The 19,834-nt window shown below is 47.3% G+C and overlaps 1 protein-coding gene and 1 non-coding gene across 2 annotated transcripts; one reads left to right on the top strand and one right to left on the bottom strand.

The window, feature by feature from the left end:
* The first annotated feature begins 667 nt into the window (after positions 1-667).
* Positions 668-740, top strand: TRNAE-CUC (transfer RNA glutamic acid (anticodon CUC)). Its single transcript has one exon. It is a non-coding gene; the product is annotated as a tRNA-Glu (tRNA).
* Positions 741-3,003: 2,263 nt separating this feature from the next.
* On the bottom strand, positions 3,004-19,431 carry ABHD4 (abhydrolase domain containing 4, N-acyl phospholipase B). Its single transcript, XM_007449520.1, has 7 exons — positions 19,370-19,431; positions 15,535-15,623; positions 13,965-14,337; positions 13,658-13,812; positions 11,798-11,909; positions 3,795-3,981; positions 3,004-3,093 (listed from the first exon to the last, which is right to left on the bottom strand). The coding sequence occupies exons 1-7, from the start codon at positions 19,429-19,431 to the stop codon at positions 3,004-3,006; spliced, it is 1,068 nt and encodes a 355-aa protein (XP_007449582.1).
* Positions 19,432-19,834: the final 403 nt, after the last annotated feature.

The raw sequence follows: 19,834 nt of genomic DNA, 5'->3' as shown, positions 1-19,834 counted from the left end.
TGGACCACTCAGTGGCCTCAAAGTTTCCCCTGCAGGGACTCATATCCCTCCAATGGGTACTCAACACAGCAGCCAGAGTGGTCATTTCCAGTCTCAAGTCAGATTCTGTCACACTCCCCACCCTACCCTGACCCCCACTCCAGTTATTATTTTTTTCTTTTTCCTTTATTTTTTCCTTTTTCCTTTGGCTGCACCACACAGCATGTGGGATCTTAGTTCCCTGACCTGGGATCAAACCTGTGCCCCTGCAGTGGAAGCATGAAGTCTTAACCACTGGACCGCCCGGGAAGTCCCGCTCCAGGTCTTTCTTTCCATTGCTTTTAGGATGAACACGACATTCTTCTCACAGCCAGAGGACCTGCAGGACTGGATCCGCACCCTACCTCATTTCACAGCCATTGTTCCTGCTAATAGGTCTCTCCACAGACCTGCCCCCCCACTCCTTTCACCTGCTCTTCCTTCAGGCTCAGCTGTCATCACTTCCCCAGGGACGCCTTCCCAACCTCTCAAGGGCTGCACTTTTCAGTTGCAATTTTTTACTAATTGATGTAATAATCTGATTAAACACGAGTCTTCATGTAGAATGTAATTTCCCATGGAGGCAGGGACCACATTTCTTCACTGTCACAGCCCTAGTGCTTGACTCTAAATACCTGTCCTCAGGACTTCCCTGGTGGTCCAGTGGTTAGGACTTGGCACTCTCACTGCCGGGACCCCAGGTTCGATACCTGGTTGGGGCACTAAGATCCCATAAACTGAGTGGCAAGGCCAAAACAAAAACAAAAACCTGCCCTTGCCTCCATATGGCAGGTGTTGGCCATCAAGCAATCTTCAGTCAGAGAATATGCAGGGTCCTCAGATAGACCAGAGCTTTGCAATTATACCCAGGAGTTCCATTCATTTGTTCACTCATTCATTCATGATGACAAATGTAGGATTAAGTGCCATTTTGAGCTGTTAAATTCTGGGCCTAGCTGGAGTCACCCAGCACAGCAGGCACTGCTGGTAATGATTTGAACATGTCTGAACACTTGGCATGCCTCACTTCCCTTGGCTCAATCAAAATAAACATCTACTGAACATGAACTAGGTGCCAGACGTGCCCCTTGTCCTTAAGCAGCTTGTGATCTAGGGAAGAAAGACAGACACGAAACAAGTGACTACAAGTTTATGAGTTTTACCAAGGGGCATTCGAGTGTGCCATGGAGACACAGAAGAGGGGGTGCGAGTCTAGTCTAGGGGTTTAGGGGAAAGCTTCCCTGCAGAAGGAATATTTCAGCTGAGGGTGAGGGTGAGCAGGAGTTAGAATAGGCCCTAGGGAGCAGTCCAGGTGAAGGCCAAGGTGAACTTCAGATGATAGGGCTATTTAATGAGCAGTAGGGAACACCCAGTTCAGCCTAATTCTCCTCCTGTGAGTTGGGGCTTGGCCCATCCAGCCCTTATCCATCCTCTTAAGGGGCAGATGCTGCACTAAACGGGAGAGGGAGTCGAGTGGCCTGTGCGTGGGTACCTCTCGGGGCCCCCTCCTCTGACTCAGGCAGCACAGGAGCTGTTGTGAATTCAGCACCACTCTTGTTGGAGCAATATTAAACATCATTACCAAAGGCAGTTTTGACTCATTTATTTATTAATATAGAAAAGGAGCCCAAGGCAGCTGGACCAGTAGTACAAAGCACCAGGAGTTAATACTATTCTGGTGAAAGGGTTGGCTTTACAAAAGTGAAGGAGTAGGTGAGAACTGCCCTGGTTCTGGGGCCAGGCCCAGCCTACTGCCCAGAACCTCGGAGCAGCACCTGGAACCAGCCGCTGGGAGAGAGTGACGGGGGGTCGGGGGCTGAGGAGCTGGACACCAGAAGGACAGGTGGCAGGGATGGAGGGCCAGGCAGTGAGAACCATCCTGTGGCTGATGAGGACAGGCAACTGCCGGCTGGAGGCTCCCCACTGGCCCCTGGGCAGAGGCTCACGTGAGCCTCAGCTCCGGGGGCAGGTAGAAAAACCCTGCAGATACTAGAGAGGATGGGGATCCAGACACAGCTCAGGGTTGAAGGGCCTTTCCCTTCTCTCCACCAGGGGCCACCTTTCTCAACACTATGGGTGGGGCTTCAGGGCCCAAGGCACAGAGGGAGGCCCATAGGCCTCCCAGCGGGAGGAAGAGGGGGCAGGAAGGAAGCACTTGAGTGTTCCCAGCTTAGGCAGCTGGGGCTGAGACACAGGGCAGGCAAACAGCACCCCCGTACAATGAGGCTGGAACACAGGGCTGGGTTAGGCTTATCCTCAGCCAGGACCAGCCCCATGGCAACGGTGCTTGCCTCAAACCTTAGCAAACAGAGTCTGCCGTGAGCACTGGCTCTCAGCAGACCCGGGTGCCAGCCCTAGCTCTCCTGGAGCAGAGCTGTCTCACCATGGACCAGCCATGCCCTGCCCTGCCCTGGGCCTCCTCTGTTAATGAGGGCTTTGGATATGACCTCTCAGGTCACGGGAGCTGCAGGACCTGCTCTTGGTACTTAAGTGGGAACCAGTCCCAACCAGACTCCGGACAGAACTGGCATGGGCCGGGGGGCCGGGGGGCCGGGGGTGATGGGGGAGGAAGATGTTCCTGCACGGAACCTACCCCACACACACTCCAGAGCCAGGAAAGGCCACTGAGAGCCTCTCCTTCGCCCAGGGGAGGTGGCCGCCCTCCCTTTGGCACAGGGGGGACGCAGCTTGGTGTGACCCTTCATAACCACACCTGGGTAACACTCGGCATGGAGAGAGTGGGGTGGCACTCTGCAAGCCTTTATGCTCTTCCCTGGGGTGGGGAGCTCAAGGCCACTTGTGGCTTTTGCCTCTGGCCCTTAGCGTAGAGAGGAGTGCTCTCCTTCTGTGGCCCTGCCCTGGGGGCAGCCCGAGACTCTGCCTGGCTGGCACATGTTAGTTGGTCAGGGAAGGACAGAGGGGTAAGTAAGGAGACGGGGGTGAGAGTGGCTCTCTGGCTTCTCCTCGCCCTCTAGGGAGAGCAGCTCAATCAACCGAGTCGCAGATCTCCTCCACCACTGCGTTGAAGACGTGTGGCTGGTCCGCGTACACGTGGTGTGAGGCGCCCTCGATCTCCTGTGGATGGAGGACCCCACCAGGGGCGGGACAGCCCTTTATTCAAGGCACTGGAAAGCTATTGCACCATTTCTTTTTCCCTTAAGCCTGCTTGCCCGTCGCCCATGAGCACTTATTTTATCTAAGACAACAGTCCACCTTTCTCCCCAGATCTCGGCACTTCCCTGCGGGAGTCAGTGAATCCCAATATCCCATCCTTACTTCTCCTATGGTGCCTGATTTTATCTATCCTTCCATGCCAGCCCCTCCAGCGACCTGCTCATGTCATCCACGTGTCCACTAAAGCAGGGCCCATCAGGCACTAGCCTAATTAAGCATACTCATTAGCAAATGAGGGCGGGGGGGTGGCCGGAGGAGTGTGGTGGGAAGGCTTCATGGCAGCCTCTACAGTTCCCAGCTCTGGTTTGGGGTGGGAATTACAGGGGGTGGAGGGACAGCGTGGTGCCTGTGCCTGACTATTGGACAAGAATCTGGCTTTCAGCTGAACTGAGCTACACAGAAGTGAGAAGCCCCTAATTATGATTTTACAGAGAGCCAACTCTTTCAAATCCACGGCCGTGGCTCAACCTGTCCACTCTTCTTTCCCCCCGACTCTCCCATCACCCTTCGCTACCCTGACTCAGCTACTCTGGGTCAGTCAACATGTGCTGGGATGTTGCAGTGTTTCCACCTCAATCCTGCTCCTCCAGTGGCCAACGTACCACGTCTCGGACGTAGGAATCCGGCCGCTGCAGCTTCACCTTTTTTCCCGTGCTGGTGTCTATCCAGGTGTTGGCCCCATAGATCATGGTGATGGGCATTTCTTTTTGAATCAAGTGAATTCGCTCTAACATGGGTCGCCGGGCCCAGCCAAAGGACTCCATCATGGTTTTGAATGCCGTCTCCCCGCTGAAGAAGCAAAACAGGGTGAGGCAATGAATAAACGCCATAGCCTAAGATGTCAGTTTGTTGATCTCAGAGGCTGGGGCAGTATCTTTGTCATTCTTTGTGGTCCTCTCAGAGCCCAGCACTGGGCTCATTAAATATTAGGAAGATTAGGAGACAGGACTGAATCTCCAGAGGCTCCTATCACAGATGAGTTAGGAGGGACACACTTGTGAAAACCCCATGGCACTGAGAATTATCCAAGAGCCTAATAGGTTACTATTTATTCAACAAATATTTATGTGGCGTCCCGGAGCTGAGGGTGGGGACGTATGAACAAGACAGACGCAGTGCCTGCCCTCCTGGAGCTCACATTTTCTTCATACTTTAGGCATAAATAATGAATTATACGATCAACTTAACTTCAAATTTCCCAAGAATTAAAGGGTGGCGGACTTCTAGGAGAACACAGACTAGGGACTTGGCTTCCTGGAGCTGAAGGAGAGGGTCAGGGGGTTCACTTGGGGTGGGCTCTGATGAGCAAGTACTACAGAAGCACAAAGGGCTTGCTGAGGAGAATGGAATGAAACGTCAGTCTTGTGAGGACCTGGGGGGAGCAGCAGTTTGTGCGACTTGAGAAGCAATGACGGCCAATCTAATCTCCTTTGCTCCCTGGCCATTTCCTTAGGGACAGCTAACGGAGGCTGTGTCATGAGGGGTCTGCAAGGCTGGGGCAGAAGCCAGCTGTCCAGGTTGCTCTCCTGGGAAGCAGGAGAGGCTGGGGACACTGCCGCCCAGCAGGCTCAGCCTGTTTGGGAATTATATCCCCAGTCTCCTTTGCACCCCTGAGATGAAAGAGAGCCTGGGTTCTGCACAGGCCACCAGAAACAGGGTTCCTCCTTAAGACAGTGCAGCATAGTGGAAAAATCATGGACTCTGGAGTCAGAGAGACATGAGTTCAAATCCTGGCTGTAGTTTCTAAGCAAGTCATGTAAATAAGAATACACCTTAATTTTCTCATTTACAAGCTGGGAGGAATTATACCCACTTTATTAGGTCATTGTGAAGAAAATGAAAATATGTACAAAGCCCCTAAATTTAGGTGAAGCAAAGTAGGTACCCCATCCCCCAAATATTATTCTTTGGCCAAATCATATGTTTTCCAAGGGAATGGTAAGAGCTCATGAGGGTTACAATTCAGAAAGACTCAGGGGCTTATAAAATTGAGTGATGGGGTTTGGGGGAAGGGGCTGGTTATCACCGATGTCATCTCTGCTTCTTCTAGGACCTGAATCAGGTGTGTGATTATGTACTCTGTGGCTTAGATTGGGAGGCCATTCATTATACGGAACTAGGTCTGGGACTGGGGAATGCTCTGAGGAAAGGGCTAGGGGTGGGCCTGCAGGGTCTCAGAGAGTATGAGACTGGCACTGAGCCCACTGGGGGCTGAGAGGAGTCAAGAGCAGGAAGCAGTGGGCTTCCTGATTTGACTGTTGAGCTGAGTTTCTATACTGCTGTTTAAGCAGGGCCCTTCAATCAGCTGGGCTCCTGAGGAATGTTGGATGAACAGTTCCCACGCTGCCTAAAAGCTGTCTGGGTTTGACGCTAATGCTCAGACAGCACTGCTGGAATGCAAAACCCCAGCTGCTTCACAGCTTTGGGCTGAACAGTCCTGAAATGAGGCAGGGCAGTGCTGCTGCTCCCAATGACCTTGGCTCCCCTGAGATGCCTCCCAGTAGTGTGGGGTGAGGCCCCCACAGAGCTGGTGCTTCATGGTATCAGCCACTCACATGGCACTGCCTGAGGGGAAGACTACCTCCCTGACTCTGCCCTGGATGGCAGTTGTCAAGACTGTAGATCAGCAGGCTTCTGGGGCCTATGTCTGAGTTGTCATAGATATAAACTTCTAGAGATTCTGCGGACATCCCCAAACCCCCCAAAGATAGGGAAGGCATTCCTATCCTGACAGTAAGTATTTCAAGGTGCACATAATTAAATTTTTAAATGCATAATCTTTCCATCAGCAGTTCTATTTGTAGGAATGTAGTTTAGAGATAGTCACATGTGTGCAAAGGAAGATATGTAAGGAGGTTCCCTGAAGCAATGTCACATGATATCTCAAACCTAAACTAACAAGAAGATTCAGGAATTACAGGTCTGGGACAGGAGAAGACTTTCTTATTTTTTTTTCTTTATAAAAATACCATGTTCAGAGAAGGAAGAAGAACTACAATCCTGCAGCCTGTGGAACAGAAACCACATTCACAGAAAGATAGACAAGATGAAAAGGCAGAGGGCTATGTACCAGATGAAGGAACAAGATACAACCCCAGAAAAACAAGTAAATGAAGTGGAGATAGGCAACCTTCCAGAAAAAGAATTAAGAATAATGATAGTGAAGATGATCCAGGACCTCGGAAAAAGAATGGAGGCAAAGATCGAGAAGATGCAAGAAATGTTTAACAAAGACCTAGAAGAATTAAAGAGCAAACAAACAGAGATGAACAATACAATAACTGAAATGAAAACTATACTAGAAGGAATCAATAGCAGAATAACTGAGGCAGAAGAACGGATAAGTGACCTGGAAGACAGAATGGTGGAATTCACTGCTGCGGAACAGAATAAAGAAAAGAGAATGAAAAGAAATGAAGACAGCCTAAGAGACCTCTGGGACAACATTAAATGCAACAATATTCGCATTATAGGGGTCCCAGAAGGAGAAGAGAGAGAGGAAGGACGAGAGAAAATATCTGCAGAGTTTATAGTTGAAAACTTCCCTAACATGGGAAAGGAAATAGCCACCCAGGTCCAGGAAGTGCAGAGCCCCATACAGGATACACCCAAGGAGAAACACACCAAGACACATAGTAATCAAATTGGCAAAAATTAAAGACAAAGAAAAATTGAAAGCAGCAAGGGAAAAATGACAAATAACATACAAGGGAACTCCCATAAGGTTAACAGCTGATTTCTCAGCAGAAACTCCAAGCCAGAAGGGAATGGCATGATATACTTAAAGTGATGAAAGGGAAGAACCTACAACCAAGATTACTCTACCCAGCAAGGATCTCATTCAGATTCAATGGAGAAATCAAAAGCTTTACAGACAAGCAAAAGCTAAGAGAATTCAGCACCACCAAACCAGCTCTACAACAAATGCTAAAGGAACTTCTCTAAGTGGGAAACACAAGAGAAGAAAAGGACCTACAAAAACAAACCCAAAACAATTAAGAAAATGGTCATAGGAACATACATATCGATAATTACCTTAAACGTGAATGGATTAAATGCTCCAACCAAAAGACACAGGCTTGCTGAATGGATACAAAAACAAGACCCATATATATGCTGTCTACAAGAGACCCACTTCAGACCTAGGGACACATACAGACTGAAAGTGAGGGGATGGAAAAAGATATTCCATGCAAATGGAAAAAAAAAGAAAGCTGGAGTAGCAATACTCATATCAGATAAAATAGACTTTAAAATAAAGAATGCTACAAGAGACAAGGAAGGACACTACATAATGATAAAGGGATCAATCCAAGAAGAAGATATAACAATTATATATACACCCAACATAGGAGCACCTCAATACATAAGGCAACTGCTAACAGCTGTAAAAGAGGAAATTGACAGTAACACAGTAATAGTGGGGGACTTTAACACCTCACTTACACCAATGAACAGATCATCCAAAATGAAAATAAATAAGGAAAAACAAGCTTTCAACGACACAACAGACCAGATAGATTTAATTGATATTTATAGGACATTCCATCCAAAACCAGCAGATTACACTTTCTTCTCGTGCGCATGGAACATTCTCCAGGATAGATCACATCTTGGGTCACAAATCAAGCCTCAGTAAATTTAAGAAAATTGAAATCATATCAAGCATCTTTTCTGACAAAAACGCTATGAGATTAGAAATGAATTACAGGGGAAAAAATGTAAAAAACACAAACACATGGAGGCTAAACACTATTTTACTAAATAATCAAGAGATCACTGAAGAAATCAGAGAGGAAGTCAAAAAATACCTAGAGACAAATGACAATGAAAACATGACAATCCAAAACCTTTGGGATGCAGCAAAAACAGTTCTAAGAGGGAAGTTTATAGCTATACAAGCCTACCTCAAGAAACAAGAAAAACCTCAAATAAACAATCTAACCTTACACCTAAAGGAACTAGAGGAAGAAAAACAAACAAAACCCAAAGTTAGCAGAAGGAAAGAAATCATAAAGATCAGAGCAGAAATAAATAGAAACAAAGAAAACAACAGCAAAGATCAATAAAACTAAAAGCTGGTTCTTTGAGAAGATAAACAAAATTGATAAACCATTAGCAAGACTCATCAAGAAAAAGAGGGAGGGCTTCCCTGGTGGCGCAGTGGTTGAGAGTCCGCCTGCCGATGCAGGGGACACGGGTTCGTGCCCTGGTCCGGGAGGATCCCACATGCCATGGAGCAGCTGGGCCTGTGAGCCATGGCTGCTGGGCCTCCGCGTCCGGAGCCTATGCTCGGCAACGGGAGAGGCCACAACAGTGAGAGGCCCGCATACCGCAAACACAAAAACAAAAACAAAAACAAAACAAAACAAAAAATGAAAAAGAGGGAGAGGACTCAAATCAATAAAATTAGAAATGAAAAAGAAGAAGTTACAACAGACACGGCAGAAATACAGGCCATCCTAAGAGACTACTACCAGCAACTCTATGCCAATAAAATGGACAACCTGGAAGAAATGAACAAATTCTTAAAAAGGTATAACCTTCCAAGACTGAACCAGGAAGAAATAGAAAATATGAACAGACCAATCACAAGTAATGAAGTTGACACTGTGATTAAAAATCTTCCAACAAACAAAAGTCCAGGACCAGATGGCTTCACAGGTGAATTCTATCAAAAATTTAGAGAAGAGCTAACACCCATCCTTCTCAAACTCTTCCAAAAAATTGCGGAGGAAGGAACACTCCCAAACTCATTCCATGAGGCCACCATCACCCTGATACCAAAACCAGACAAAGGTACTACAAAAAAAGAAAATTACAGACCAATATCACTGATGAATATAGATGCAAAAATCCTCAACAAAATACTAGCAAACAGAATCCAACAACACATTAAAAGGATCATACACCATGATCAAGTGGGATTTATCCCAGGAATGCAAGGATTCTTCAATATATGCAAATCAATCAATATGATACATCATATTAACAAACTGAAGAATAAAAGCCATATGATCATCTTAATAGATGCAGAAAAAGCTTTTGACAAAATTCAACACCCATTTATGATAAAAACTCTACAGAAAGTGGGCATAGAGGGAACCTACCTCAACATAATAAAGGCCATATATGACAAACCCACAGCAAACATCATTATCAATGGTGAAAACCAGAAAGCATTTCCTCTAAGATCAGGAACAAGACAAGGATGTCCTCTCTCACCGCTATTATTCAACATAGTTTTGGAAGTCCTAGCCATGGCAATCAGAGAAGAAAAAGAAATAAAAAGAATACAAACTGGAAAAGAAGTAAAACTGTCACTGTTTGCAGATGACATAATACTATACATAGAGAATCCTAAAGATGCCACCAGAAAACTACTAGAGCTAATCATTGAATTTGGTAAAGTTGCAGGATACAAAATTAATGCACAGAAATCTTTTGCATTCCTATACACTAATGATGAAAAATCTGAAAGAGAAATTAAGGCAACACTCCCATTTACCACTGCAACAAAAAGAATAAAATACCTAGGAATAAACCTAGGGAGACAAAAGACCTGTATGCAGAAAACTATAAGACACTGATGAAAGAAATTAAAGATGATACCAACAGATGGAGAGATATACCATGTTCTTGGATTAGAAGAATCAATATTGTGAAAATGACTATACTACCCAAAGCAATCTACAGATTCAATGCAATCCCTATCAAATTACCAATGGCATTTTTTATGAACTAGAACAAAAAAATCTTAAAATTTGTATGGAGACACAAAAGACTCTGAATAGCCAAAGCAATCTTGAGGGAAGAAAACGGAGCTGGAGGAATCAGATTCCCTGACTTCAGACTATACTACAAAGCTACAGTAATCAGGACAATATGGTACTGGCACAAAAACAGAAACATAGATCAATGGAACAAGATAGAAAGCCCAGAGGTAAACCCACGTACCTATGGTCAACTAATCTATGACAAAGGAGGCAAGGATATACAATGGAGAAAAGACAGTCTCTTCAACGAGTGGTGCTGGGAAAACTGGACAGCTACATGTAAAAGAATGAAATTAGAACACTCCCTAACACCATACACAAAAATAAACTCAAAATGGATTAGAGACCTAAATGTAAGACTGGACACTATAAAACCCTAGAGGAAAACATAGGAAGAACACTCCTTGACATAAATCACAGCAAGATCTTTTTTGATCCACCTCCTAGAGTAATGGAAATGAAAACAAAAATAAACAAATGGGACCTAATGAAACTTAAAAGCTTTTGCACAGTAAAGGAAACCATAAACAAGACAAAAAGACAACCCTCAGGATGGGAGAAAATATTTGCAAATGAATCAGTGGACAAAGGATTAATCTCCAAAATATATAAACAGCTCATGCACTCAATATTAAAACAACAAACAACCCAATCCAAAAATGGGAGGAAGACCTAGATAGACATTTCTCCAAAGAAGACATACAGATGGCCAAGAATCACATGACAAGCTGCTCAACATCACTAATGATTAGAGAAATGCAAATCAAAACTACAATGAGGTATCACCTCACACCAGTTAGAATGGGCTTCATCAGAAAATCTACAAACAACAAATGCTGGAGAGGGTGTGGAGAAAAGGGAACCCTCTTGCACTTGGAATGTAAACTGATACAGCCACTATGGAGAACAGTATGGAGGTTCCTTAAAAAACTAAAAATAGAATTACCGTATGATCCAGCAATCCCACTACTGGGCATATACCCAGAGAAAACCACAATTCAAAAAGACACATGTATCCCACTGTTCACTGCAGCACTATTTACAATAGCCAGGTCATGGAAGCAATCTAAATGCCCATCAACAGACGAATGGATAAAGAAGTTGTGGTACATATATACAATGGAATATTACTCAGCCATAAAAAGGAACGAAATTGGATCATTTGTTGAGATGTGGTTGGATCCAGAGACTGTCCTACAGAGTAAAGTAAGTCAGAAAGAGAAAAACAAATATCGTGTATTAACACGTATATGTGGAACCTAGAAAAACAGTACAGATGAACTGGTTTGCAGGGCAGAAGTAGAGACACAGATGTAGAGGAGAAACCTATGGACACCAAGGGGGGAAAGCCGTGGGGGGGCGGGGGGTGTGTGATGAATTGGGCAATTGGGATTGACATGTATACACTGATGTGTATAAAATGGATGACTAATAAGGACCTGATATATAAAAAAATAAATAAAATAAAAAAAAAATACCATGTTCATATCACTTTTTCAGTTAAAAAAAAAAAAGATCTTTGCAAATGTTTTCCAGTCTTTTTGCCTGTCAGGCTAACTGCCTATCTCCAGGGAAGAGTAAGGATCCTTCTCTAGAGATGGGCGGCATGTTTAATTAATCTGTTATCTTCTCCATCCCTTTGTGCCTATCCCTGGGAAAGTCTCTGGAAACCATCAAGCCTGCTAATGCCTATGTTCCCCTAACTGAATGAGAGCTCTGTGGAAGAAGAAATGTAGCATAGAATGATCCTGGGACCGTTCTGGAGTTTTCCAGCAGCTTGAGTTTTAGCTGCCAACCCATCAATCGACCTGAGCTGAAGCTGCCCTCACCTGGGATTCTGGGCATTGCAGTGGTAGATATACTCCGATATAGTATCATCGTCAAAGAAGTCTGCAAACTTGCGCTTGAAGTCTGGTCGGAATCGCTGTACCAGGCTGGGCCCTGGGAGGGGACAGAACGTGGAGAGGCCGATTTGAATAGGGAAGAAAGACTCCTGCTTTTGTATGTGTTAACAACTTTAACCAAACATTATTTCTCCTAAGGGTTTGTTTGCTTTGTACACTTAATGTTATAGTGGCAGACAGAGCATGCAAGTCTTTTGGGAAGCTCCAGGTGACTACAAATGAGAGTCAGTTAGTTGCCAAAGAATTTAGACAGTCTAATGTCACTGAGGAACCGGATTATCTGCAGCTCAATGAAGTCCCAAGATCTTTCTCTCCAAGGATCACAAGCCCCACAGGAGTCCATGGTTGAGATGCTTTGCTTTTACAGTCTGAGCTATGTTCTCTTTCTCCCCGAGACCCTTTATGGCCGTTTAATCTTCTGAAGGTAGTGGATGAAACCAGACCACCTCCCAAGAGCCCTCTCATGTTCAGGCCTGTGATAGAATACGAGTGAAGAGGTAAACCTAATGCTGGCATCTCAGACCTGGGGCACAGTTTTAGAGCAATCTGTTCCCTTCACCTTTCTTTAAATAGTACATATACAAGCAGTAGGGCACTTGAAACACACTGTAAAAATTGGGCCTAATGAATGATCAGCTTCTGGCCTCTCTCTTCTGGTCTGCTGTCTCTGTGTGAGAAGCAAGGGGTGAGAGGGAAGCAAAGCCGGGATCCCCTGGGCCCTGGTCCTCCTGCATGGCTACCAGCCAACCTCCCCAACCATAACAGCTCTGATGCCCATGCATGGACCTGGCCAGAGGCAAGTCCAGAAATGGGGAGAGTGGTTAGATCAGGGCTTCTCCCTGTGAAAGGATTATAGAAGGTCTGCTGGAGTGCACAGTGCTGGGTGCCCTAAGGTCAGCCCTCTGTGCATTTAGTGTCCTTTGGCACCTGTGTCTCTTGCTTTCCTTCCTTTCTCCCCAAACTCCTACCTTCTGCTCAAGTGCTCATTTTTCTCTTTTATCCAGAGCCATTCTGTTTCTCTTGAAAGGCCTAGAGAGACAACTCTTATTCAGCCATTAGCAATTAGTTCATCATAATTGACTATTGAACATTACTGTGTATATATAAGCCATCAGTGCAAAATAGATGGCCACCAATCTTTTCCATAAAGGGAATCTGCTTTTCGCTTTATCAGACTAAAAGCCTCCCCACATAGGGAGGGTACTAGCAGTGTGAGGTCAGAAGGCTGGGGCATATTGATCCCACTCACTCTGGCTGGCTCCCCCCTCCTTCCCTCCCTTCACTCACAGGATTTGCTGACAGCTACTAAGTGGTGAAGATGTGGTGTCTGACTGGGGCAGGAGCTTGCCTGCCACTGTGGGCTAGGCTGGAGGCTCTGGTCCTGACCTCTCCTGGCAACAGGTGCTAAGTGAGCTGCAGGGATGGGATCCAGCAGTGGTGACCACGCTGAAACACCAACAAGCTGCCATAAACATGTAGCACAGAAACTCAGCAGAGGAAGAGTCACCTCACGGCCCCATTCTCTCTGGGGCACAGAGTAGCAGTTCTGCTCCATCTGTCTCTTGCATGGAAAAGCTTTTTCCATGCAGATGAAGGGAAAAAAAGAACCTTCTGAAACTGCAGACAAAGACATCTGGTCCAGATTAATAGCTTTAAATAACAATGTTAGGCCTATTCCCACTTTTCATGAACAAGAGGGGATGGTGAGAGTCCAGGGGCAGTGGGGCTTCTAGAATGGGACAGCTGTGGTTTGAGGAGATAGTTTTCCATCTACAGGCTACTCACCCCAGGGCCCAGCTACTCGAAGAACAGCCAGTGGATTGGAACGCCCTAGGACAGAGGCCACAGCCTTGACCCAGGTCGGGGGTGCACGGATCTGACTGGGGTCAGTTGGTCGGAGGGGAAAGCCCCATGGGTCCACCAGGATGAGGTGTTTAACTCTAAAGGAGGAAAAAGGAGGAGTCAAGTTGTCTTTGCTTAAAGGTATCACAGCCCTTAAATCACCCAGGAAGAGAACTATTGGAAACAAATACCGGAAGTTTCCCAGCAGGTCGAGGAGTTGTCGTGATGGAGATGGGTGGCTCCCCCTTACCTGTCAGGGTACTTGATTGAGTAGGAAGTGGCCAGGAATCCTCCCAGACTGTGCCCCAGGAGGATCATACTGGGGATCCCCATGGTCTCCCGCCACGTCTCTATCGAGGTCACAAACTCTTCCTCGGCCCCCTCTGGGTCCCTCGGGAACGTTGGCCTAGAGCTTCGCCCAAAGCCGAGCAGATCGAAGGTGTGCAGAGTGCGGCGGGCGCTCAGTGAATCCATGTTGAGGATCCAGAGGCCCACGCCGCCCCCAAAGCCATGCACCATCACCAGGGGCGTGCGGTCCCTGAGCTCAGGGCTCACTGTCACCGTCCAGATCTTGTTCTGGTTTGGGAGGGACACATATCGGGCCAGGAACTTGTTCTGGAGGCCTGGGGAGAGGGGTCCAGGGCAGAGCGATAAGACTGTGTGCTGACAGCATCATCCTTTTGCTTGGACTCCCACTCCTCAGTTCTCTCTCATCCCCAAACCCTTCCTGACCTCCCTTGCCTTTCCTTTCACAACTCTCTGACCATACATCCTAAGAGTTCAACTCCAAGTACAATTTGTAGACCGTCTAGTCTGTAGGTATTAAGAGGGGCCATCTTATTCCTTGAGGCTGTTTGGGTCCCTTTGGGTCCACGGTGGCAGTGACCCCACTGACCCCACAGAGCTTCAGCATCTATCACTCTTGTACCTGTATGTGCTTGGGGCTTGACCCATGGACAGTAGTGTCCTCACTGAGGGTATCTGGGAGGGTTGAGCCAGGTCCCTCTTAGGGACAGACCAAGGTGGGCAATGCTTGCTCTGCTGGTGTGAAGGCCATCACATGACAGAGCTGCTGGGGTGGGGGGGAGGTCACCTGGATCCCAGACAGCTTGAAAGGCTTGAAAACTGTGGCTGTTCTGTGGTTGTACTTATCCCAGCCCATAAGAGAGAGGGTAGCCATGGCTGGGGCAGTGGCTATAGGGCGGGGAAGATCATATGAGGAATATGGGGAGATGTGGCCCAAGGATCTTGTTTGAGTCGGTGGCTGCTGATGTTCCTGGGATGCCTTAACCCCCACAGAACACTGCCCACTAGAGCTGGTCTGTGGGAATCCCCAACCACTCTGGTAACTGGATGGCAGGGTGGGGTGGGGGGGCGCTAATTGGGCAGAACACAAGGAATAGTAATATTAGAGAATACAAGACTGCTGGTCCTTGGGTAGGAAGATGGTAAATCTAAGAAGTGCTTGTGTGTTTGATGAGAAAGGGAGAGATGGCAAAAGAAAAGAATAGAAGGAAGAAGTAAAGGAGAGAATGTGTACATTTGTACATGTTGTATGTTAATAGCTGGTACAGGGTTTGAGGTGAAGTTGTGGGATGTGACAGAAACCAGCATGACGGACAGGGAGGGAGATGTCAAGGAACCACTATCATGGAATGTGTGTCCTCTGGGCAAATCTTTTCCCTCCAGTCACAGACATCCCTTCCTCCCACCCCAAGCACTGTCAATCAGGAATCAGTGGGCTCAGTGTGCCAGGCTCCGGGAAGATCCTCTATCCTGGGCCTCCCGAGGGAGGTGGGACGAGTGTCCCTTCTACTTACACTGGAGGATCCTGGCTTCCACATTCTTCAGCTGAGACATGGAAGTGGGGCGCCAAGTGGGCAGCCAGCTGCTCAGCCAGCCTTGAGGCCTGGGACAGGGAGACACAGAGACACTCACTGGCAAAGCTGGAAACACTGATGCTCTCAGCCTTGCTGGCAGTTAGTTGCAAAAGAGTTATCAGGGTGCAGGGTGTTTCCAGGCTCAGGAAACCTGCCCCTATGGCAGTCAGCAATTCCCTAGCTGCCTGATAGACTGTTACTCTTCTCTGGTAAATGGTTATTAACAACAACATGCCCTTTGTTTCAACAGATACTCAGAATACCATGTGCAGGACACTTCACAGTTTACAAAGCCCTTTCACATTTTTTTATCTCATTTGAGCTTTACAACTCCACTTTGTTACTGGTTATTATAATGTTCAAGGAGGTTACAAGGGGAAAAAAGCCAACTTTTAACTAATGTTTCAGTTCTCCTTTGCCATCCCTAGGACTGTATGTTCCTTTAGAGTAGGGCAAATTCCCATGCCACCTGCCCTCCTGGCAGGGCACCAAGGTTCGTGTGTGCCCTCTTCCAAGCCCCTGGAAGTACAGAGCACTGTGTCAGTGCCCAGTTGGGCTCTCAGGCAATCAATCAGTCCAGCCTTGAATGACATGATGGGACAGGCAGGGAGTAGGATGAGGGAGACCTGGGTTCAAGTCCTGCTGTGATTCCCTGACAGGACAAAGGTTGCCCTTGGCCTTGTTTCCAGTTTATAAAATGAGTAGAAAGCTCACACGTCATCACCTCCAGTGGCATGCAGTAAAACAGATAAGATAACCTATCTTGCTTTCTACTTTATACCCAGGGAACTTTAAGTCATTGCAGGGTAGAGGTTGAAAGTAGCAGTTGTGGAATAATTTTTAAAAACCCTGGATCTAGGGACTTCCCTGGTGGTACAGTAGTCTAGAATCCGCCTGCCAATGCAGGGGACACGGGATCGAGCCCTGGTCCAGGAAGATCCCACATGCCGGGGAGCAACTAAGCCCGTGCACCACAACTACTGGGCCTGCACTCTAGAGCCCGCGAGCCACATCTACTGAGCCCACGTGCCACAACTACTGAAGCCTGAGCACCTAGAGCCCGTGCTCTGCAACAAGAGAAGCCACTGCAATGAGAAGCCTGCACACCACAATGAAGAGTAGGCCCTGCTCGCCACAACTAGAGAAAGCCCACATGCAGCAACGAAGACCCAATGCAGCCAAAAACAAACAAACAAAAGCCCCAAAAAATGCTTTAGAAAAAAAAAAACACCCTGGATCTAAGTCACAGTAATATCATTTACAAGCAGAATGGTGTTGGCCTGTTAAATAACCTGTCTTTGAGCATCTAGATATGGAAGGGACCTCATAAGGTGCCTGGGACAAAACAGATGCTCAGTGAATGAGCTTTTATTATTCCTTTTCCATCCCATATGATATTTCTCTTTTCTTGAACTCTGTCTGGATGAAGTGGATTTCAGGATCCACACCACCAGTTACAGAAAGGGCCTGTAAACATCAGAACAGTCAAGCAGGGGCATTCTGCGGGGGAGCGAGGGGAACTATTACCAACCCCCCCCTTGGCACACATTGGGCATCTTGCTACATCGTTTGAAGCGCAGAATTTTAGATTAGAATAGTTCCTTAGAAATCTAGTCCAGCCTCTTTATTTTACAGATGAGCAAAGTGATGCCCAAAGAGGTTATACAGCTAGTTAGAAAAAGAAGCAGAACTAGAACCTGGATCTCAAATCCAGGTTTCGCCTTATTTTTTCAAGGCCACACACGAATGCTCACATTATACAAGCACAGTTTCACATTTGTCTGTTTTCTGAAAGGAGGTGTGACCTAAGGCCAGAGGCTGAAGTTCTAATCCTGGCATTGCCACTCACCAGCAATGTGTCTTTGGACACATTATTTAGCCTTCCCTGTCAGTTTCCTCATCTTTAAAGGGAGGTAATAATAGTATCTACCTCATAGGGTTGTCATAAAGATCAAATGAATGAATGCACAGAGACATCACACTAGCACAAGATAAACTCCCAATAAATGTTCTTTTCCCCAGCTAAATCATAAGCTATCTGTATTCCCAGTGTTTTGCAAGTAGCAAATCTTAGTGACTGAGGTTTGAAAGAAATACTGAGGTTGCGGCTGAAACTGGTCCATCAATGGCTTTAGCCAGATGAGAGCTGTCACTCTCAATCAATGCAGTCCTAAAAAGACTCAGAACCCTTTGAATATTCCACTGGAATTCCTTATAGGCTAGAAGCACGGGCACCAAGACCACAGAATGTTGCCAGTCTTAAGAGACAAACCTTCTCTCCACCCCACAGAGACTGTGACAAGTCAGGGCATGTCATCTGGACCCCACATTGCCTTATATCTGCCCAAAGCAGCACTCAGGAGAAATGTTGTTCCAAGGAACGGCATCAAGGGCTGCTCTGCAGAGATACTCTTCAGGGAGAGCTTTTCCTCTCCACCAAAAATGCTACTGGTAAAGCACTGGAAATAGTCCCTGGCACACTATCTGCTCCATACCACTGGGGAGATGAGGACTGAGCTGGGGAATTCAGGCAAGAAGCAGAGCAGCCACTTAGCCATGAACTTAGCCGGCTGGGGTTGTCTCTTCCCTTTAGGGTGCCTTTATCCTGAAGGTGGGTGAGGCAGAAGGGATTTTGTGCTGGGTGAGAAGACTGTTCTAGACCTCTGTGATCTTGAGATCTCCTAACTTCTTTGGGCACTGGATTCTTCATTTGTAAAAAGGAACTGATCTACCTGAATCTCTACCAGCTCTAATATTCGATTTCTCTAAGTCATCGTAGCTATTGTAAATCTCCTCTTGGAAGCATCATTTTGGAAAAACACCACTCTCCTGGGCAGTTCCTTCAAGTCCAGGAAGGTATTATTGTCATAATGTTAATTAGTTTTGCAAACAGCTCTGAAAAGGGGGAAACAAGGGGGAACACGGGATCCAGGAAAGGCCCAGTTTTGGTGAACACGCCCCCCCGACCCCCCCCCCCCCCCCGCCCGCATCGGCAGGGGGGGGGGCGACCCCCCCCCCCCCCCCCCCGGCACCCCGCTTGGCTGGAAGCTGAGTCATTCTCCAAGCAACTTTTCCTTGCTCCTATTAGACTGTGAACTGCTTGTCACACCACCTACAGGTGGCATCCAAACTTGATGTCCTTGAGACGGTGTTAACAAATTCCAAAAGCTCTAATTCTGAAACCGCAGCATTAAGGATATTGTTATGATGATTAAAAACTATCAACAAGGATTGCCAGCGACTAAGCGTCTCGGTTGGCGAGAGCGAAAGAAACTTGCAAGCCTATTAACCCAGACCAATCCCAGCGCAGTGGAGCCCGCTCTCCGCTTGCCACGCCTTACCCGTGCTGGGCTGGGCTAAGCGAGGCTCTTCCCACACCCCTGCCTCACGACCTGGAGCAAATCCAGACGAGCAGACCTGGCTGTTACCCCCGCACCCGCGTCCACACGCTTGCTTTGGGGGAATCTGAGACATCACCACTAAATCTAATCCCAGGGTACATAGACTAGAGGGGAGCAAGGAATGAAGGCGAACACTAAAGTGGAAAGTCAGAACCGCTGGGCTGTAGAAATCGTTCTCTTCCATTGCTCCCCTGGCTCTGCTGCCGCATCTTCTGGGCAAAAGGAAAGCAACCAGACGCAACCCCCCAACCCTCCCCTGAAGCCGACCTGAAAAAGGAAAGTCTGGAAGGTGTCTAAAACTGTTCCTCAGCCACAGACAGTCCCAGGTTCATGGCCCAGAGATAGAGATAGAGAAAGAGACAGGATTAACTCACTGCTGCTCCAGATCATCAGCCATAGTAAACAAGCCCTGCCGGGTCGAGCTGAGCCAGCCCATCCCTCCGCCTGACGCCAGCACCAGCTGACCCAGAAAAGGGTAGGATAGCAAAGTGGGGCGTGGCCAGCGCCGCGAACGGGGAGGAGGGGCCCCAGGACGCGGGCTGGGGCTCTGAACCCAGCCGGCTGGGACAGCTGGGACACATGAGATGTCTCCGAGAGCGTCACAGAATAGGACAGTAGTTCTGGTCATACATTTGGGGACAGTGAGGGAGATAAGTAGTACTGAAACTACCGAGTCCCGCACAGGAGCTCCATCAAACCTCTACTCTGATAATTAAAAAGTGACTTAACTACCCCTGCACGCTCCCACACACCCACGGGGCTTCCCTATTATAGCCACCCCACGCCCTCAAGTCCACCCCTTAGTGTTCCTTCTAATCAGATGCTCAAGATGTTTGTGG

The sequence above is a fragment of the Lipotes vexillifer genome, unplaced genomic scaffold (assembly GCF_000442215.2).
Source record: "Lipotes vexillifer unplaced genomic scaffold, Lipotes_vexillifer_v1.1 scaffold1093, whole genome shotgun sequence".
In the NCBI taxonomy this organism is placed as follows: Eukaryota; Metazoa; Chordata; class Mammalia; order Artiodactyla; family Lipotidae; genus Lipotes; species Lipotes vexillifer.
This window is presented reverse-complemented; position numbering and strand designations above follow the sequence as displayed.